Source organism: Bactrocera latifrons, unplaced genomic scaffold (assembly GCF_001853355.1).
Source record: "Bactrocera latifrons isolate USDA-ARS-PBARC rearing strain unplaced genomic scaffold, ASM185335v1 scaffold_62, whole genome shotgun sequence".
Lineage (NCBI taxonomy): Eukaryota > Metazoa > Arthropoda > Insecta > Diptera > Tephritidae > Bactrocera > Bactrocera latifrons.
In genome coordinates this window covers 400827-423015 of record NW_017537290.1, presented here as the reverse complement: position 1 = coordinate 423015, position 22189 = coordinate 400827, and the positions used below count along the sequence as shown (strand labels likewise).

The following is a 22189-nucleotide window of genomic DNA, read 5'->3' as shown; positions in this document are numbered from 1 at the left end:
ATGTAATTATTGATATATATTTAAATGCTTAAATATTATCCTTTTATATATTTATTGTAAGTATTAAAATGCTAATTTCTGTAGATGGAATTCGGCCGTCTGGATTTCTTCTTGCCGATCTGTGTCATGTCGATCTCAATGCCATTTGGCAATACAGCCGTATTTTGTTCGTAATTTATGAATGCATTTTGTTGCAGCTCCTCCTCTGTTTCACGTGTGTTGGGATCGCATTTGATGCCGGTCTCATAGTGGTATTCACGTTTGTTACCATCGGGATCAATGTAGCCATAGGTGCCCCTAAAAGCAAAAATAATTGTAACATTAATGTAGTTTTAGTTTTAGAAAATATTCTACTCACTTGGTAACGCAATCTGTGCCTATGATTTCCTCTTTGAATGAGCCATCGTCATTCTCATAGCCCCAAGTAATGCTGCCGTCCTCATTCTCCTCACGCCATTTGCGTATTGTCTGCGCTACGGGACGTTGGCGACGCTGTTGTGGCTGTTCACGTTCATCTTGTTGCACTTGATTATATTCAATGGCCGGACGTGCTGGTGCTGGACGTGGACGAGAGCGCACTGGTGCCGGAGCTGGTTGTGGTGCTGATTGCGCCTCATACTGTGGGCGTTGTTCACGCACTTGTGGACGTGTGCGTATAACATTGACACGCTGTGGTGCTTGCTGTGGCAAAGGTGCCGGTGCAGGTGCACTCTGTTGTGGCCGCTCCAAACCAAAACGTTGCGCACCAAAGCTACCAATACCGTAATCATTGAAAGCGGGCCGACTGTTGGACGTTGTGGCTGCTACAGGTGCAGCCGGTGTGGGCCGTTCAGTAAAGCGCGTTGATAGCAAGGCAGGTTGCGGTGATGGCGCCAAAATATGCTCATCATCTTGCAACAATTGTGGCAATGAGGGCGTATCATGTATGGTATTTACCTCACCGTTGAGAAAAGCGTTCGCTTGCTGTTGAAATTGCGCCTGCTGCGCTTGCACCAATTGCTGCTCGCGTAGCAGTTGTGGCAAGAAAACATCTGGTTGTTCATCTTCAGCCGATTCGGTTACCGGTTTGGGTTCCTCTTGTATGCGCGGCGCTACCGACGGTATGTACGAGTTTTGTGCACGCAAAGCGATTGGACGACGTACGCGTACCGGCTTATCATTGCGAAATTGTGAGCGTAGCGCAACTGCCGGTCCGGCCACGGGCACAGCTCCTGGTATACTCAATCTTGGCGGAAATGGCCCCTGCGCTTCAACGAGTAGCAGCACCGAGGTTATGGCCAAACAGCTGGCAAACTAGAAAGTGAAATGGAAAAAAGAAATTAGTTGCGCTTTATTGAAAAGAAAATAAAAGCAGTTATTTAATAATGTACATACATATATTAAACTTAAAAAGTGGAAAGTTCAATTTCAAAAAATTATAATGTTAATTGTGTCTGCACCTTTCACATGTTTACAAGATTTAGTAGCGCTTCGCAGGTGTTAATGCGCAAATTGGCCGCACCGTGTAAGCGCCACTCTAACAATAATTGCGTAAAAAATGCTTTTAAATGAATTTATGTGCGTGAGTGCGTGGTAATAACAACCACTATATATGTATATACATAAGTATATGTCCATAATTTGATATATTGCCTCTAATATTTTATTGCCGTTACACTCTAATAACGCCACATTAAACTTGTTGCGTTGCATTCATGTGGCAAGTGCCTTTGTGTCTTGACAAATTTGTCAAACGTCGAACTTCTCCAATTAGTTGTATTTAACGGCTGGCTTTGCATCATACCTACACACATATATGTATGTATGTACATATGTAGGTAAGTGCCGCTAAGTCCACTGCTTARCTCGTTGAACGGTTGAATGGCAGTGGAGTTATGAGCTCGCACGTAAAGCGGTCAAATAACTCATTAAGTTTGTGACTTACTTAAAATGTAGGCGAGAGTGCATTTAAGGTTGTTGTTGTTGCACATTTTTGTTGTGTAATTAGTTTGAGTCTAGGTGGTTATGCAGTTTGCAACGCCGCTAGATTAGCGTCAAGAATTTTCTATATACAATGTGTATGTAAATACATATTATATAAAATCACTTAGGGAAAAACGTACATTAATTTGTAGCTAACATAAGCTCGTTGATAGCTTAACGGTTACATACGTATGTATGAATAGCAATTTGCCGTGCTGTCCGGTATGAGCTTGCCTATGGCATTTTTACCGTTTGAAAGAAATTGTCTGAATAATTAAAACTATGTATGTATATGTACAGCGGTGAGGATATAATTAGAAGCAAATATTTAAAAATAGTACGATGAACATAGTAAAGTTTTAGTTTTATAAAACTATTATATCACCTAAATTTTTTTGAGACCCATAATTATATCGTTATATCCACTACACGTAACAGAAATAAACTCGGAAGTGATGAGATAAAGGTGCAGTAGACTATAGTTTGTAGAACCCGTTCCCACGACAGTCGGGTCTACGTAACCAAGGACTGTTAACTCGGCAAAATTCTTCCGCTAGAACACACGAACAACACAGTTTGTAGAACGCTCTGCAACTTTAATCGAATCTAACTGTAATGAACCGGTATTTTGATCTGGCCTTCCAACTTGTAAACACTCTCAAAATTATCTGGCCCCGGAACAACAAAAACATCATGTATTTTCTTTTTTAATTTTCATAGTTTTGAGATCGAAGTCCTAAGCGATTCTAAGATCATATCATCAGAAGAAAATGTTATGAGTACTTTCGTTAAAAATCGTTAATAATAAATTTAAGGCAATATCTTAGGAATTTGCAAGATTGCTGTTGTAACGATTATCCAGACCCTGCTTGAGGGAATGCAATAAGTTAATATTCATCAAAATTACTTAACGATAGGGCCCACGAAAAGAGCTGCTTCGACGGGTTCGGACAATAGGGAGAGCGGGGTTAAGTGGGTTGGTTTCATTGGTAATGCGAGGTCTCGTTGCAGGCAGCACTTCGGTGTTGTCTATCAGGAACTATTCTAGATATGTATATACAATACCCCGCTACAATAATCAGAACGGAGTTGCGCTAGCGTCACTCTTGTTTCATGTGACAACTTGAGCGCTTTTTCTGCAACAGATGGTGTTCGGACGCCAAGTACGCTATTCACTTGCAGAGAGTCAATGAATGTGTTAATTGCTTCACCGTAAATGGCGTTCAGTGCTTGTTGGAAGTTGTTCACGTCAGTAATTTGGTAGGTATGTTATGTAAGTTCATCGACGTGTTGGAGAAATGTTCTCCTGCTATACCTAGTAGGCGGCTCCGTTTCAAGCAGTTGACTGCAGAGATTTTTGGGTTGTTTATCGTTGGAATTTTGACATCATTGACAAAAATGCTGAGTTCCACTCTGTACTTCTTCATGCAGTTGGTATATATGGTGGCCAGAGGTTTGTTAAGGCAGAGTTTTACGATCCAAGCGAGCAAGTTCTAGGAGACTGGCGGTGTGAGAGCTTGGAAATGTAGTGATTAAACAATAGTGGGTAGAAGACACCATTCTGCGAAACCGCCTGTTTAATTATATTTAATTTGAAATGTTCAGCTCGAAATAATATCGATGATTGGCAACTGGTCAGATAGTTCATGGTCTAGGTTCATGTTGTTGTACAGACGTGCTCAGACCGTGTGTGAATGTCGGGGGTAGCAATGTTTTGACAGTTTTCACTAGTAGTGACAATAAGACACTCCTAAGTAGTCAGGCATAACAGGTTTCAGTAGTGGGGTCACGGTTCCGATTTTCCCCAGATCGATCAATGACAAATTGAGCACCTCGGTGCGATAACTTATTGCTTCTATTTTTCGCTGCACTAACCTGAACTGTATGGAAGCACTTTTATGGTGTCTCAGGTAAGAGTTACGCTCAGATTAAATTAAACTTTACAAAAAATCGTCGTTTTAGAGCAGAATTTTTATTGATTTGGTTTTTAACCACAGAAAATTGAAATCACAACCAATTTGTCTCGAGGAAGAAGTACAGAAGAGGCATCACGTCGGGTTTAAGGTTTGACGAATTCACAAGTAGCTTCGCATTTTCCAAAATCGCCGATCAGAGCGATCCTGAGCTGTCATACAAGCTGGTCGACCAAAATCCAGTTCTTGCATAAAAAATTTTTACAAACTATCTTCACAAAATTTGGCATAGAATTATCTCCAAGGCAACGCTGTTAACGTTTTAATATCCTGAATACGAATATTAAGTTTGCCATGAAATTTGAAACATCCAGTAGAAGACGTCGGAGACCCTATAAAACATATACAAATACATAAATTATTACCATCAGACTTGTGTTCATTTTAGCCGTTCTCTATCCTACCAGTACCTTACGTCATTCAATATTTCTCACCAATAAATTGCGACTCGAGAACCAACAATAAAAGCAGTTAGACTAAAAATGTTTATGTGTATGTGCATCTATTATTCTGATTGCAAAAACGCAAAACTAAACCAGTTTCCCGGTAAAAAGTATGAGACATTTAATAAAAATCTTGACTTATGCAACCAATTTTTTCTAGTTTTTTATAAAAATTCCTAAAATAGTTCCACGCCATGCCAATAATAACAACAGCAACAGCGAGCGACAAGTGTCCACCGTTCATGTCTCGAACTTTTCTAAGCGCCATAACTGGAACTGCTTATTCCACCTGGTTTGTTGGTTGGTGGCTAAGTAATTACCACGCCGCGCTGCGACATATTGTAATACACCAAAGTAGATGCTGACATAGCGGCTGCCGGATTCGAAAAGCTATCGTGAAGGTATTGAGGATTAGTTGCATACATACATACTTACAGAAATATACACACACATATAACATTTAAGAATGTAGTACTAAAGTATGACTGTATGTGTCACTAATGTCCATTATTTGCAAGCGAATTTGCGCTGATTTTTGCTCAAATGCTCGGCCAGGTGCCGAATCAAGCGCCGCAGCAGCTGAAAAAGGGGCAGGCAGACCGAGCTTGTCGGGTTTTTTGCAAGCCGCAGCGCTATGTGCAGCTGTGTTAGTAGCTCGTTTTATTGTATTTGTTGTTGTTACTCTTATAAATCCAGTATTTCATTAGTCAGCTCCATTTCTTGCAAAAGCCTTGTAGAAATCAAACAAGTTTGATACAAAAAGCAAAAAAATACAAAAACAATAATAAATATTTGAAATATGTAACGCCGCACGAACCGCGGCAAATCGAACGGCAATGAGTTTTATATGAATTAGAGCAACACACTGCCGTTCATTGTGCATGCGAATGCATATACATGTGTATGTGTGTGTGTACAGAGCTGGCGTATGCCAGTGGCCTGCAAAAGCATGCGAAATTCAAATAGTGAAAGAGTAAACAGCCGTTTACGATCCAATCCAATCAAATAGCTCCAACTTTACATACAGCTGTGTTCATATTAATAGTAGACACACACATATACATACAGACATACAACTGTAGCACACCAGCTCGCTTTTGAACTCGCTTTGTGGTAAGGAATTTGCCATTGCATAATTTACGGTATATTGGCCGCATGAAGAAAATGCCAAGCTAAAAGCAGGAAAACATGTGAAAATCACTCCATTTACTGGTCAGTGTTGTCCGCGCGTTATTTCTGTTTTTCACCTTTCTTTTCATTGCATTGACTTCATTTTCATTTCAACGCTCGTAGAAATGTATATATGTAAGTAATGTATGGTATGAATATTGCTTGGTTTTTCGTTTTCGTCATTATCTGGCATCACATTTGCTCGCGGAAATCAATTTCGCGGATGCGTCTGCGCGAATTCACTGTCTAGGACACGCGTATACTTTGTTGCTTTTATGTAATTGTAACATTTCTTTAAAGTGATTACCGATTATCTGCTTTCTGACCTATCTTTTTGGTATTCCGGTTTTATAGTTGTCTAATAAATGTGGTGTTCACATTGTTTGGATATGATACAGCTATTTGTTGATGGGTTATTTGATATCTATTACCTTCAAAGGAGTGTGGCGAATCGAATAAGAAGGTGGTGTAAATATAATGAACTCGCCAAGCTTTCGAGAGTACCGAAAACAATCAACATACGAAGAAATCAGTTATATTGCATACAACTGGATAAAAGTAACGAATTGAACAAACAACTGGTATAAATTAAAAACTCTGGTATTATGAAACGAATGCCGCCCTCAATTCGTCAAACTTTCGAGAGCACTGAGCTGAACAATCAACATATGAAACAATCGAACAAGCGACTCGTATAAATACTAGAAAGTGCTTTAAACAAATACAGCAAAAATAGCAACCGGTTATTACTATTTCAATGTGGTATTCTCATACTCGGTTATATTGTATACAACTGGGTAAAATTAGCGAATCGAATAAGCAACTGGTATAAATATAATAAACTGGTTTCATGAAACATACAAATGGAGGGCAATCGCCAAACTTTCGGTGTTATATCGTATTCGACTGGGTAAAATTGGCGACTGGTATATATATGTGACCTGGTCTACGAAAAGGGGGCTAACGTGCGAAAACTGGTTTTCTGGGAACCAGGTCACATATAATAAACTGGTCTACCATGATATACCATGAGTATAGAAGCCGATCTCAATTCGCCAAACTCGAGAATACTGATCTGAACAATTTCAATCACTACACAGACGGATTAAAAAAGGCTGAAAGAGTGGACGCTGGGGTCTATTGTGTGGAGCTAGATCTCAGCGACCATTCACTGCCGTAATACTGCAAAAGTCTTTCTGGTCAAAAAAGTGGTTATTGAAGCAAGAATCTCATAACGCATTGCGTCAGAGAATTTTCTTTGAAGCAGGGAGGCTGTGACTGCCAAAAAGCGGTTGCAGATATGTACATATACGCGGTTCCAGGCCAGAAGTGCTCATGCACACAGTGCAATTTCTGAAAGGATTAAGGAAAACGTCCAAGCTTTCTACATATACTGTCTCGAAAAGAACTCCGAACGGTTGTTGGTTTAGTCACGCATTTCAATTCACTGCCATCATATGCGAGCCATCTGAACATAATTAAGGATGACAAAAGTAGGAAATGCGTGGAAGTAGTAATGAGAAAGGCTCTACTTATGTCTGGCCTTATCTTAAACGCGGCTTACATAAGAAGCTTCGCTGTTCAAGGAATTGGATGAAGTATCAGATTATGACTTCAATTGTATATTACAAGCGTTGACATTCTACACGTCATAAACTTCAGCTCGTATTATTAATGAACCTCCATCTGGCATTACAAAAGATCTGTAGGTATGTATATGGCGTAACATGTTTTTACCAGAAAAGTAACTTTGTTTACTAGCAATCTCTGCCAGTTCCATATGCAAATGTTATTATATTTATTGCGCTCAAACATAAAATTATTTTCTTACAAGACTGACCACCTAAATTCCCCCAGGCCGAACGCTAGTTTACGAATTTTCGTCAAATTGAAATTGTTGCAATAATTTTAACAGCATTTTTATTTGGTTTTATGTTATTTTTAAACTCCGATTTCGAGTTTTTGCCACATTTGTGCTTGCGTTTTCATTTGCGGCTGAATATTCATGGAAAAAACGCTAAAGTAATAATCATAATAAAAGGCAACGGCCTAAAGGCGCAGCGTTGCGTGGCGCATGGCTTGTGCTACTGATCTGGTGCGCCTTGCTCCAGCTTGGCAACAGTGGACCGGCTGTTATTGACACACATAAGTAAATAAGTGCACGAATAGATATCAGCATGTACGAGTAATCCAATGATAAGTACTAGCACCGCTAAATAATTGACCAATTTTGAACTGGTCGCTGGTTGAACATTCTTTGAAAAAAACGCATGTCAAAAATTTTCGTTTTGTCTTCTATGCTTTGCAGCATATTCGCATTTAAGCAGTAACAACATTTGTTTCTTTAATTTATTTTCATTAATAAAAACAGCAGTTTTTCTCAGGTTCTGCGCCTGTGCGGCCAGCCGGCGAGCGTGATGCGGAAATTAATTGCTCTGCTTTGTTATTTATTTCTCATTATTTCCAACTTTTGATTTGCTAATGAAGTGACTTTCTCATACACTGATATACTATATATAATGTATAATTGTGAGTTAATAAATTTATGCTTGAACTTTTATTTTCCGGATTTCAGCGCCGTATTGTTTTAATGTGTTATTATGATTTGTGTTTGTATTTCGCCGCTTCAATTACTTTGACCGTTGTATTAAATACCGGCCAATAATTATTTAGTCAATACATTTTCATTAAGTTAATAATCTTGATAATCACACCTCAATGATCGAGGCACTTAAGATTAGCGGAAAATAATAATTAATAATAGCCAAATTATATATTTTAACGGTTCAGCTAATTTTATTTTACCCATGAATTTGAAACTTCTGATATTTCTTCAGTTAGCCGCTAATTATAGTTTAGTGGTCAGAAAAATTCCACGATCCGATCGGAGCTGAAGGAGAAAAAGTCTACCAGCTATCTTGCTTGAATTTTAGATTTCGCTTATTCGATTGCCTTATACTGCTATAGATGAGCTTTGGGCGAAAGCTGGGATTTCTCATCGAAAGTGATCCTCTGGCTCTACGACACCTTAGTCAACCGAATTATGTTCTTTCAAGTCTTTACATTCTGACTTCATACCAGATCACTCAGATCATGGAGTAGCCAAACCGAACTCTGGCGGCTCGTTCTCTGCCAATAAACCGACGAGGGTGGGAAGAAGCCGTTGTAGCAGAAGGGCAATGAGCTTCTTTATAGATGGGTCAAGTTTTGGAGGGAAGGTTGGCAGAATATTACAGTGACTTCTAAACGGTGGTTGGAGCCATTAAAGTAGCAAAAGATCTGCTGCACCGGAATATAACCTTCTTCAGATTAGTGACCATTAATTCAGATGACAGAGCAGCAATACTAGCCTTGAATCCAGGAGGAATATTATCGAGTGGTTTTGTAATAAGACAGATATGGGTGCCGGGCCAAAGTGGAATCGCAGTAAATTGCAAAGCTAATGAGTTAGCAAGGAAAGACGCCCTAGATTGGAATTGTTTGATGCATTTTGACCCAAGATCGTTCACAGGAAATCTAGTGATCCCTTTGCCCTCAGTCAAGCTTGCCTCTACCTCGTTGTGGGGCTTTTAAAAGTTCATTGCCCTATAGATGTCCATGCCGTAAGGTTGGGAATCTTACCACACGTCATTTGCAGAAGCTGTATGGAAAAAGATGAGGTGGAAACAACAACAACACTTCCTTTTTGGGAGGTCAAGACTTAAAGACCTGGAAGCGCATACCTTCAAACATCTCACCGAACTGGCGCGAGTGAAAATTAAACACTTCACCAAATTTGTATTGGCTACAAAGCGTTTTGCTAATTTATGAGTTCGAACACGGCAGTTTTACTTTTCTATGGCTTCACAAAGGACTACAAGAAAGTTTTTTGGCTGTGTTACGGTGCAATTATGTTGAATTAATTTAGCAGATTTCAACCTGAAAACTTTTCAAATTCGAATTTTTCAGTAAGAAAAAGAGTTACAGAGACCTCAAAAATAGTACTCAAATATTTTACTGTTTACTCTTCTCTTTTCCACATTAAAAAACTTCTAAGCAAGTATTATTCTTGAAACTCAACGGTTATGCGATGAGTAATAGTTCGTATAGTCTCCTTTAAAGAATTTTTTTTTTTTTTTGACTTGACTTCTCATCTTTATTGTTATTTATTGGGTGATTCAGTTAAGTCCTTGAATCAGCGCATCTTGTGAATTTCAATGAATCCCTGAATTCCATACTTAAGTACGAATCACTGAACGTAAATAACAAGGAACTATATTCATGCATTCACAGATGTATTTTCCAATAAAATTATTATTTTTTATAATTTCTTTACAAGTATGTATAAACAGCTAAATGTAAGTGTTCTGCAGCTCTTTGGATTAAAATGGGTGCTCACACGTTTCTCCTCCAGCTTAATTTAACTAGAACTACCTTGAAGCTATTTGTATGTGTAATTTGTGCAATTTTTTTTATATAAGTATGCAAATTTGAGGAGATTGCTTGCACACCCTGCAGGAAATCGCAAACTTGTCAGACACTATCTGGTGCAAAACTAAGAAAACTTGCCCACTTTAGTATCAGTTCATGGTAATATTCAGGTTTTTAAGGAAATATAAATAATTACCTAAAACAATTAAAACAGTTACCAAATGTTCTTGTAAAGGGGCTCATGAGGAAGATAAATTGCATAATTAGAACTATGAGCCATCATTGATATTTCCTTGACTATTTTGTCCCGTTCTTCACATCGATTTCAGTTAGAAGAGCGAAAATTAAAAAAAAAAAAATAAAAAATTAAAATAGGTGGCAACTCTGTTCAAAAATATTTACATTTGAAAGCCTTTTTAAAAATGTTAAGCCCTATTTATTAATCCGTTTATCTAATAACATTTAAAAAAATAAAAATTTTAAACCGTTGGCAACCCTTTAACTTTGTTTAAACAGTTCGCGACCTTTCCACTCTTTCATTTTAATGAAAGAAAATGAAATTATTAAGATTGGTAATGCCTTTAGTATGTTTTGTACCTAGTAGTGGACAATTATTAAGAATATATAATTTTAGTTCGTAAATATTTCCAATTACCAGATTTCATTAATGCTGTTGTTATATTATAATAATTCGTTTATGTAATAAAATTTGTAAAATAAAAAAAAAACAGTTGGCAACCTTTTACAAAAAAAAATTTACTTTAAAGTTTCTTAAACCTACTAAATTTGATTTTCATATTACCTTTAGTTGTTTCACAAATAATTATTTTGTATAAATTTCGTAAATGTGGCAACCTTTACAAAAAATATTTTTGACTTTAAGGTTTCCTAAACTTACTAAATTTGATTTTCAGATTATCTTTAGTGGTTACATGACATTTTATTATTTTCTCATTGAAAATTTCGAATATGTGGCAACCTTCCAACCTTCCAAACTCTCTTTTTATAAAATGTAGTTAAGAATTAAAGTTTAACGTTGTCAATGGTATGTTGAATGTAATATGAATATTTTTGGGTGCGTGACGAAGTTTTGTTACGTTACGCCATTTCGTTGCACTGTTTCAATCATGGAGCTGACTCTGGAGTCTATCGGAGCTATAGAAAAAATAAGCTGGAAGAGAATTTTACACTTAATAACTCAATAAATCGAACTCTTGCGCTTTCCTGCGGGGTATACACTACTACCATAAAATATATATGTATGTGTGTGTGTTGGTATGCGTGCCACAGATTTCTTAAAGCGAGTATTTATTGATATTGTTGCTATTAAAGCCATGGCAATTGCTGTCATATTGAGAGCTTTTCTTGTTTTCATTGTTGGCATCAGCAGTGCTTTGTTGTTATTGTATATTGTTGTTGTGTAATTTTGCTCCATCACCGGCTACATATGCAGTTGGCCTTGGGCGTAGCCGCTGCTACGACTTTTCTTTCATTTTTTTTTTTGTCGTACTTACTACACATATCTACAATGATTTATATATGTATGCATGTGTATAAGTGCATATGTTTGTATGTATCACACGGTTCACACGGTTTCTCAACTCATTCACTCCTTCAAGTACAATCAATTCCAATTACCTCCTTCACGGCTGCCGATTACTACATGTAGGTGTGTATGTATGTGTGTCTCTGTATCACATTTACATCCATGTAACTATATGTGTATGTATGTATGTGTGTATGTATGTTAATATGAATATGGGTGCTGATATAATCTCACTAAATCACTCACTGACTATTAGTCATTGCATTAATGTTGGTCAGCGAAGAATCAGCGTGTGCAGCGAATTGCCAATTGGTAAGCGTTTTACTAGGTACCATTTGGCACACCAGCCGCCCTACAATTATACACGATGAATGACTAATTAAATGACTTGGTGACTTACCCAGCTGCGACTCAGTAAATTATATATTTATATGTTTGTATGTATTAATGGGATAGCACTAAAAACACTATCAAAGCTACCTTTATATATACATGTCTACTTATATACATATGTATGGATATATAATATATATGTATCTTTTGTTAGCCTTTAAAAGTCATAACATATTTTGTAGGAAAATCAAGTCAACTCACGCCCATTGAGATCGTTTATTATGCGCATAGCATAACTTTTACATATGTACATACATAGTAAAAACACATGACATATATATGTATTTCAACAATTTTTGCATTGTATGTACACAACAATGGCTGAAAAATACGCCGCCAGCATATGTCTTGAATCGGGCATTATTTTACGCTCGAAACTCTGCGTCGAATTTTTCTGCAATTGCATTTATGATTCTTCAACTTGCCTGCATATGCTTGAATTTTGAATGGTAGGCTCTTATGAATGCAATCGCGCATGCGCCGAATGCGTAGGCAAAAAATGCCTAGCCTGCCGCCTAGCAGCAATCGCTGAATTTTTATGGAACCATATCGCTTCATCTGCGACGTTAAGCGAATTTTTGCTACATTGTTGTAGTGTATGGTTTTGAGTTATTTTATCGTGTTATAAACATATACATAGCATATATACATACATACTAAAAAGAATATTTGTAATTTTACTCATGACTGTGTCTGGGCGAAAAGTGAAGGCGTTGACTAAACTTTTTTTATACAAAGTTCGTGATTTAATTCCATTTTTCGTACGAGATGCATATTTTAAGTTACTGTAAAGAACGCAAAAAGCGCTCGCATGTCGAAACATTCTAAGTATTTATAACCTCAAAAATGTCAAACTTAATGTTAAAGTTGTGAGCTGTCAGATGGCAACAATAGAGTTGCCAAATCACGAAATTTAAAAGGCAACCTGTGTATGTAAGTATCCTGTAACAGTTTCACTATTATCTTTTTAGATTGCTGGCAACTCTATAACAAGGTATGATTTGTTTAAAACTCAAATACTTTTCTAAAATCTAGTGGAACAAATTTAATTTGTAATATTTCACTTTAATTTTTTCGAAAGGTGGTAACTCTTTAACGAAAATCTTATAAATAATCTATAAAATATCTTCAAAAATTTTTTTAAACGCTCATATTTTGTAATATTTTCAATATCATGCCATTGTTTAGTGGCAACTCATTTTTTTGTAATTTATTCTCCGAAGTAATTTTAAGTTTTCACTTTTTATTTATCCTAAAAATGGCAACTCTGTTAAGAGTACCTTATAAATGATCTTATAAAATTTTTCAAATGTTTTTATAAATTCATTATATTTGTGCTCATATATTGCAATATATTCAATATTAATTTTTTTAGCTGGCAACTCTATATCAAAATATGTTTAATTTAATACCATGTTATAGATTCTCCATATTAGTTTTTATATTTTGTAATATTTTCACTTCTATATTTTTCGAAAAGTGGCAACTCTATAACGACCATCTTATAAATACCTTTATAAAATTTCTGCAAATTTATTCTATAAATTCATTATATTTGTGTGCATACTTTGTAGTATTTTCTATATTATTTTTTTATTAGGTGGCAGCTCTAAATCAAAATATATTTAATTTAATGCATTTTTTCCTTCATTTGTTCTCCGAAGATGCTTTTAAATTTTATAACATTTTCACTTTGTTTTTGCGAAAGGTGGCAACTCTATCAACGAAAATCTTATAAAATAATGGCTCCTTAAATTTTTATACATATGTTTGCATATGTGTACATATATCGTAATAGTTTTCTACGTTTTATCAACATATGACAACTCTATCAACGAAAATCTTATTAAATAATGCTTTTTTTGTTGGGTGGCAGCTCTATATCAAAGTATGATTAGCTTGAAGCCTTTTTATATATTCTCTAACATAATTTCTAGGTTTTTTAAAATGTCCACTTCTATTTTTTTCAAAGGTGGCAACTCCATAAGAAAAATCTTATAAAATAAAGCCTCCCAAAACACCATGAAATAGTTTTTACAATCTCTTTATGTGCACATATGTATGTATATGGCAATATTTTTCAAAGGTCAAAATGTGGCAACTTTATTCCAAAATAGTTTTAAATTACTAATAATACTATAATTTGAATTTGGAAATTTGTATATCAATAGTATTTCTATTTGAAACGGAGTGAAAGATTTTCTTACTCTCTTAAACATTCCATTATCTCCTTCTTCTTTATTGGCGTAGACACCGCTTATCTCCGAGTTTACAACCAGCCACCATCTAGTGATGTCTTTGCGCTCAGTAAGGTTAGCCTCTCAGTAGTTGTTGTCAGTTAGACTGGGAGTCCTACCAGACGCTATCAACAGAAGTTGTATGGAAGAAGATGAGCTAGACTAGACCTTCTTAATACCGTTCAAAGACTTTCTCTGAGCAAATTTCGTGCTAAATTAACATACTTTACTTTCAACTTTAAATTAAGCGCATTACCTGCACTATACTCTACAATTCTCTAAATTCCTTTCGCTTTCAGTGTTCGCTTACATACATATATGTGTATGTACATATATTTACGTCAGCGCAATGTTATGCAATGTGAACGCCCAATTTCAATAGTTCATTACACACACGACGCGCATGCGCTACTCGCTAGCTTACTAATGTGCAAGTACCAACTTGCGTTGGCCGCCTGGCGCGTTTGTTGCAAACTTGTTATAGTTTAAGATCTGAGTAGATTAACGTCATAAATTTTATGCCACATAAAGGCAAACACATACTTTATATGCAGTAAGCGCGCACATACTAGTAATGTATAAATATATGTATTATATTTATGTGTAGCAGTATGTACCCTAAACGACTAGCGACCGAAGTAAGCGGCAAGCTTGAATGCATTTTTAGGTTAGTAAGTGCATAAAATTGGTACAACAACATTGTTTGTAGTTATTTTTCTTCTTGTTGTTGTTACATTGTTAGTTGTTTTGCTACAGTTTTCATTGGTCCCATTGTTTTGCTGCCACTTGTTTATTGCCGCCATTCTTGAAGGTTATTTACCTCGCATAACTCGGTTGCCTCACTGGCTGAGTAGCTGATTGCCTCTAAGGTCTTACCTTGGGGCTTTCCTCACGGCGTGCAGCCTTTGTGCCTTTGTTTATTCGCATTTGTGTGGCCTCTTCGGAGGCTGTGCAGAAATATCAATTTTGAACAGAGCTTGGCAGTGTCGCCAAACACAGGCCGACGACGGAAAATTTTGCATGAAAAAAAAACAACAACAACAAAATTACATGCCTATTAAGTATGAGTTATTATCTAATATTCATTTTTTTCTTAAAAAAATTTTTTGTAATTTTACGACATCAGCTTTGGTATGCCATGCGGCGTGGCTGCTGCTTTCAACAAACGCACACATACATATGCACTGCGCTCAAAAATTTTTCATTGATTGATCGCAGCATCGATCAGTGCCGTTATTACATAGCAGTTAACTGTCATTTGTTTTGTGGCTTAGCAAAAAAAGCCATGCTAAATATTTAGTGCTTGCCTGAGATTTATTAACTTTTGACATTAAAACTTTTTATCGCATGCGATATAATTTTACAAATATTTCTCTATCAAGTTGACATTTGTTATTTACTGGCTGAATTCAAATAGCAAAAGATTACTTCATAGCAAATACCGTATTTTTGCGCGCTTTTCATCTTGTCCCTAACTGGCGCCGCATTTGTGTTGCCAACAGTTTTAAATAATTTCTTTCATTTTCTGTCAGTTTGTGCTAGAAAATCCCATGCATTTTATGAAATGCGCATAGATACACCACACAGAAAGGCTTTAAGCCTCAATTAGCTGCCTAAATTTGAAATGGCTTGTTAACTCCTAAGTGTGGCACCAACTTTAGTGAAAGGTTGCAATAAAATAACGATAGAGAGTTACAATTTACTTGCTAAAGGGTGATCCATTTCGGTGTTCCTTACTTTTTTTTTAAAGAAAAACACACGAAAACTTAAAATTTATTGGCGAATGTTTATTAACATTCGAAAGAACCTTCTTTGGCATTTAAGTATTTTTTGAAGATTCTCTCTTCGCCGCTACGTTTCAGATCCCTCGGCCCATAAACCACACAAAACCATTCTTTTTCTTGAACAAATGGCAGCTCTTGAATCTCTCCAAGATGCTCTTCCTCCCAAGTGTGGCAACTTTGCTTGTCAGAAAGTAAGAAATGGACCTCATTGTTGAAAGAAATTGAGCTCGAAAATGTCGGATCTTCTGGGAAATTTTCAAGAATTCATGCTGTAAATATGCTACAATCTTTCCAACAAGTTGATAACAACGACTTAGTATCATAACCTAAATTGTTGACAGAAACCTGGCAAAAAGCAGCGAAAGGTTACGGTACGAGGAGGAATCGACAGCATCAGTAGGGGAACTTCAGCTAGGATCATGGTGATTCGGATGCCCCGGAAATTGCTAAGGGTTCCGGAAAAAACACTTGACGACAGCGAAAAAGTTAAACTCTGATCGTAGCTTAGCAACGAAGATCTCAGAGCGCCACTGTAGCAGGAATGCAGCAGCATGCTAGCACAAGAAAGTGCAGAGCGTCGATGAAAGCAGCGACAGTGGCCGCTGGGGGCAGCCTCCCTCGACAAGACACCCCAACAGAAGCGGCATCAACATTTAGAGACATCACTAAACCCACAAGATCTATTGTACTCGGGGTGTTTGACTGTAGTAGAGAGGATGGAGCGATCGACCTTTATTATGGGAAGCGGGCAGCGACGGCTACATTTGCAGTCTTTGTAAAGATGGTAAGAGGAAATACCGGGCCACTTTCCAGGGGCGAACGTGTCGAATGGTGCCACAGCCTCCAGAATCTGATAAGTCGTGTTGACTAACGATCGGCATTTCTTTATAAGCAAGCGGTCTGAAAGGTGGGTATAATTCGGAAGAGAGCTAAACTATAGGCGGTGTCTAAAGTGGATCTACCACTATGCCCTCGAGCTCGTGTATGGCTCCCAGTTGAACCCTGCACTGCTTCTGAGATAATTCAGGAGATGTTGCGACACTGTAATCCTTCTCTAGGGCAAGCGCTAATTCTCCTAAATAAAGAGTCCCTACCTAGTTCTCCAAGCGACATCAAGGTGCCATAAACAATAACTTCGAATGGGTAGTTCTGAGGATACTCTCTACTAAAAATAACAGCGTTTTTGTTCACCTAACGTCTTACAACTAAAAGTGAGTACGCGTATAGTACAACGATGCGCCGTTGATGCTGGTCTTTTTAGCTTCCGTCCATATATTTCCGAAAAAAAAAGAAAAAACAGTTAGCACGTTTGGAATTTGCGAAACGGCATGTCAATTGGTCTGTAGAGTAAAGAAAGTCGATATTGTTATCAGATGAGTCCATATTAAATTTGCAATTTAATTTGCAGATGGAATGACAGGTGTAGGAAGACCAACGGGAAAGCGTTTAGACCGTCAATATTCGCAAGATGAAGTAAAGCATGGTGGGGTAATTTAACAGCGTGGGGATGATTTTCTGGTCAGGGCGTCGGAACTATTTACAGAATAGAAGGGAACATGGATGGGTTCCAATATAAAAATATGCTGCAAACCCAAATGTTACCTCACGCTATCCAAAAAATTCAGCCTAATTGGCAGTTTTAACATGTCAATGACCACATACACACCCTCAAAGTTGTGAAGTATTGGTTTTTGGAATAATAAGTTTATGTTATGAGAAGATCTGACCAGTCTCCTGACATGAACTTGTTTGGAAATTTATTGGAAATTGTCAATGGGCAAATTAACAGGGGACAGATCCACGGTTATAAAAACGAGCTATTTGATACCATAACGAGCTAATGGAATATTGGTTATTTAATTTCATTTGTGCCCAAAAGCTGTGTTGCAATAAAAACAAGAAAGAACGTTAACTTCGGCTGCACCGAACCTAATATAACCTTCACAGGTGCATTTCTTTTAGTAACTATGTGTTCAGTTTTTATGGCAGCTATATGCTATAGTTAACCGATCTGAACAATTTTTAATCGGAGATGACATTGTTGCCTTAGAAAACAATCTGTTCCAAATTTCATGAGGATACATTGCCAAATGTGAAAGTTTTCCATACAAGAACTTGATTCTTCTTGAAGAGAAAATCATCGGTATAAAACCCGTTTTATAAACATTTTGTGTTTTATTTACAACTTCCGGGTACTTTTTTGACACAATTATTATACCTTCTATTGAATGGTTATACCATTGTTCATCAAAACTATTAACAAACATTGCATTTGAATTTAATTTTCAGTTATCTTTAAAAGATATTGCTATTTTATCTACATTTGATTATACGTATGTATGTATATCCATTTAATTTATACCAGCTGTTTGTTCGATTCGTTAAAATTTTGTCGAATTGTGTTTGTTAATAGCATATAGTCAGATATATTTTCAGGAACTTACATTAATTGCTTTATCAACTGAGACAGTGCAGTGCGACTGTTATTGCTTTCAATCCAAATAGCTGCTTAATGAGGCGACTTCTAACCTCCAAATGTTAGCTACTGCAGGTTATTTGCATTAACGATGCTAAACGATATGCAATGATAGACAGACATATACACATTCGCATTTAATGTCTTTATTCAAAATTTGTAGCACTTCGAATGAATTGGCAAAAATTTTCTAATTAACTGCTCCACAAACACGCATGTGAATAAGATATTACAAAATTGTAAACAACTTTCAGTTGACCTTCAAAATTGACAATACTAAAGTAATTTGGCGAAAGGCCAGCGGCTTTTTGGATTAAAAAACATTTGAAAAGATTTTTTAAACTTATTTCGCTGTCGATACAAAACAGCAAACGCTACCATAAATCATAACAAGAAATTCAAAAAAAAAAAAAAAAAAATAAAATAAAATAAAAAATTCTTTGGCCAACTTCTGCTATTAATTGAGCGGCCGGACACACCTAAAACTTCAAAGCTCATTGGTTAAAAACCTAATTTAATTTTTACGCTGATTTAAGCACTGACAACTTACTATCATTAAAACACGGTGCTGTTATGGATTTTCATGTTAACTGTTATGTTTGGAGGCGTGAAATTGTTTTGGGTGCTGCCGGTAATTGAAATTTGCAGCAAGGAAAAAAGTTATGAATAAAGTGTATGCTCGTTGTTAAATTAAATAATTAGTTTAAAACATATATATGTATGTATGTGTTAATAGGTATATGATTTTTGTATTTTCAGCAATTCTTTTCACCCAAAAATCAAACTTGAAAGGTGTGACCAATTGCGATTCGCTTGCAAAACAATAAATTCAAGTAATTTGCCATAACTTACCCATGAGGCCGCAGCAAGTGAAATAATTATGCAATTTGACGATTGTCAATCAACTAAGTAATGGTGGCCATTAGCCAACTATTGCTCTTATATGTCATATATTTGTATGTACATAGTATGCAGATGAAGCGAATCGGTTGATGACAAATTTTTGCAAAACTTTTCTCGCCCGTTGCATAATTGTTGCGCTTGTTTTGCTTACTTCGCTCTGGTTGCATATTTTTCATCATGCATTTACAACTTTTTATAAAGTCATATTTATATACATACATATGCATGATGATGTCATTAAAATGCAGTAAAAATATTTTAATAGAGTGAGATTTTCTTGCATTTTAAGTGAGCGGGTTATTGTATGACAGTGCTGTGCATGTAAATAAGATACTTTGACGAAATATTAAAATTTTGAATAATTTCAGTTACAAACTTAAATTGAGTTGGCGCTTAATATGCTCTGGCATCAAGTGACCATAGATGTGTTTACTTGGAAAGTAGCAGTAAGTTCTGCTATCAAATTTAAGGAACCAGGAGGTTAGATTCCAGTTGTCATTTTCGATGATCTACAGACGTGAAAGGATAAGTGGTTTGATAGGGAAAGAGGATACTTCTTTTTCTATACTGACGGATCGAAAATGAACTACGGAGTAGAGACGAGGCTATAATGCAACAATCTTGACATCTCTCTTTCATTCCGCTTACCAAATGCAGTCAGTATTTTCCAAGTGGAAATACTAGGTATAGAGAAGGCATGTGAAGTTCTTTGAATAACTATAAAGGATACAGATAACAATATACACGGATAGCTAGGTGGAATGCTGGCATTGTTAACATCACAGATCAATCCCATCTTAGTCAACAACTACAGAAAAGATTTAAGCTTCTCGCCACTTGTTCATAGTTTGCGTTCTCTGTCACAGGAACATTTTCGGCAATGAAAAGGCTGACGAGCGTCTTTGGACGAATCAAAGGCGGAGTTTATACTATGTATCAAAGAGAGCTTGATATGCATTTTGAATACATAGTTCAGAGCAAATCTAAGTAAAAAAATAACAAAGCAGTTATGGTCCAAATATGGCAGGAATAGAACCAAAGGCCTTTTATTAAGATCCATGTATTGTATATACAGACTTACCGCTAAAAATGATCCCGCTTTATAACAATATTTGCCACAGCTGCAAGCTGGAAGTGCATAACAGTTAAACAGTTTTCCAATTTCTCTGTGAATGCCAGTACCATCACAAAATCAACTAACCATTTTCTGATAGATAGAAATTAATTGAGGTTTTGTTTGTGACCTCTCTTATATAACATATGGTCACAAAGGACTCTGAACAATTCCAGAAGCTTGTTAAGTGCGATTGAGGTGACATTGAATTGTTGAGCACAAAAAGAGACAAAGTATCGAAATTATTTTAGGACGCCAGATAGGTTTAGTACCGTTGGTATGCCTATAAAAGTGCAAGGCAGAAGACCCTGGAACCTCTCTCTGCTTCTTTGTGGCTTTGTTTAGTGATCAATTTAAATATCCAAGAGCTTCGTAGTTCAAAAGATTGGTTGAATTATCAAAATTAGATATTCAATCTCTTTTAATATTCGCAAAAAGCATTAAGATCCTCCGTTTGACATTACAAAATGTCAGTAAGTCTATGTATGGCTTGACGGTCAGCCTGTCTAACCTGAACTAACCTATAAAATAACAGTATTATGCATCTTCAAATTTAAAAATATTTATAAATACTTTCAGGCCAGCCTTCTTAAGTCAGATTGATTTGTCTGTTCACTTTCGATTCCAACTATTAACTTGATTATCCCATTTTAACTTGATAATGTAAGAAGTTGAAATTTTGAGCTGGGATCAGGACATTTCAAGTAACTTTTCATCATCGCAAGATGACTCCACTAATTGAACATAAATGTAGATTCATTCTTCAAGATCTGCTTTTAGAACGAGCAGTTTAAGAAGAACTCTCACTTGAAGTTTGTAAACCACTACTCTGATAAAAAGTTCTATCAGAAGAGAGAAGTGTTCTAATTTGTACAGAAGTACTTTTTCAAAACTATTTTAAATCGTTTTATTGTTACAACAACGAAAAAAGGTTGTACCGATGTGGATTTTTAAACAACTATCAACGCTTATTGATTTCTTTGCTGTTCTGTGTTGTGGCAAACGTTAGTTTTATATTTTTTATATTGAAGATAAAAATGTTATGTTACAAGAGCTTAACAGAACATTTTAATGGAACATTTGAACGATCTATTGACCGGACCCGGATTGTTATCCGGCCAAGGATTGTCAACTCGGCAGATTTCTGCCGCTACAACAACAACAACAACAACAACAATATATTGAGGTTTGTTTGATTAAGAAGTTCATTAAAAATTGTTGCTAATTAAGACAATTCATTTACATGATATTTAAATATTTTACACAGCACACCGAACACAACGTAATTATGTCATAAAAAAAGAGAATTGAGCCGAAAATTTAACTATTCATGTTAGTTGCGCACGAAATGACGTATAAAGTCGACGTAAGTCGTTAATAGCATTAGCGGCAGCGATAAAAATATCCATAATCTGTCTTATGCAGATATGCAACAACTATACTATAAAGCAAAACAACGCGCGCAATAATTTCGAACGAAAACGAGATCATAAAATTGGTAAAACACCCACTGGGCATTGCGTTCATATGACAGTCGGTCACCAAAAGATAATAAGCTGGACTGTAAGTCTTTTGAGCTGTCACTCACACGCTCGTAACTCGTTGTAAAATCAGCTATGGTTGCCACATGACGTGCAATGTGTTTCAGATGATAAAAAAAAACACAACTACAATAACAATAGTAGTTAAGATAAAAATTAAACCAAAAAATATGAAAGTAGAAAATCAAAAATTTAAATTAAAAAAATTGAAAAAATATGCAAAATAATAATAAAAAA

At 36.2% G+C, this 22189-nt stretch overlaps 1 protein-coding gene across 1 annotated transcript in view; it reads right to left on the bottom strand.

Moving 5' to 3' along the window:
- Positions 1–4: 4 nt before the first annotated feature.
- Positions 5–22189, bottom strand: part of LOC108975141 — a 23142-nt gene continuing 957 nt past the window's right edge. The window contains exons 2-3 of the mRNA XM_018943449.1: positions 359–1293; positions 5–297 (exon numbers count right to left, since the gene is read on the bottom strand). Of these exons, the coding sequence (XP_018798994.1) occupies positions 72–297; positions 359–1293 (1161 nt within the window). The 3' untranslated portion in view covers positions 5–71. The remainder of the gene's footprint in view (positions 298–358; positions 1294–22189) is intronic.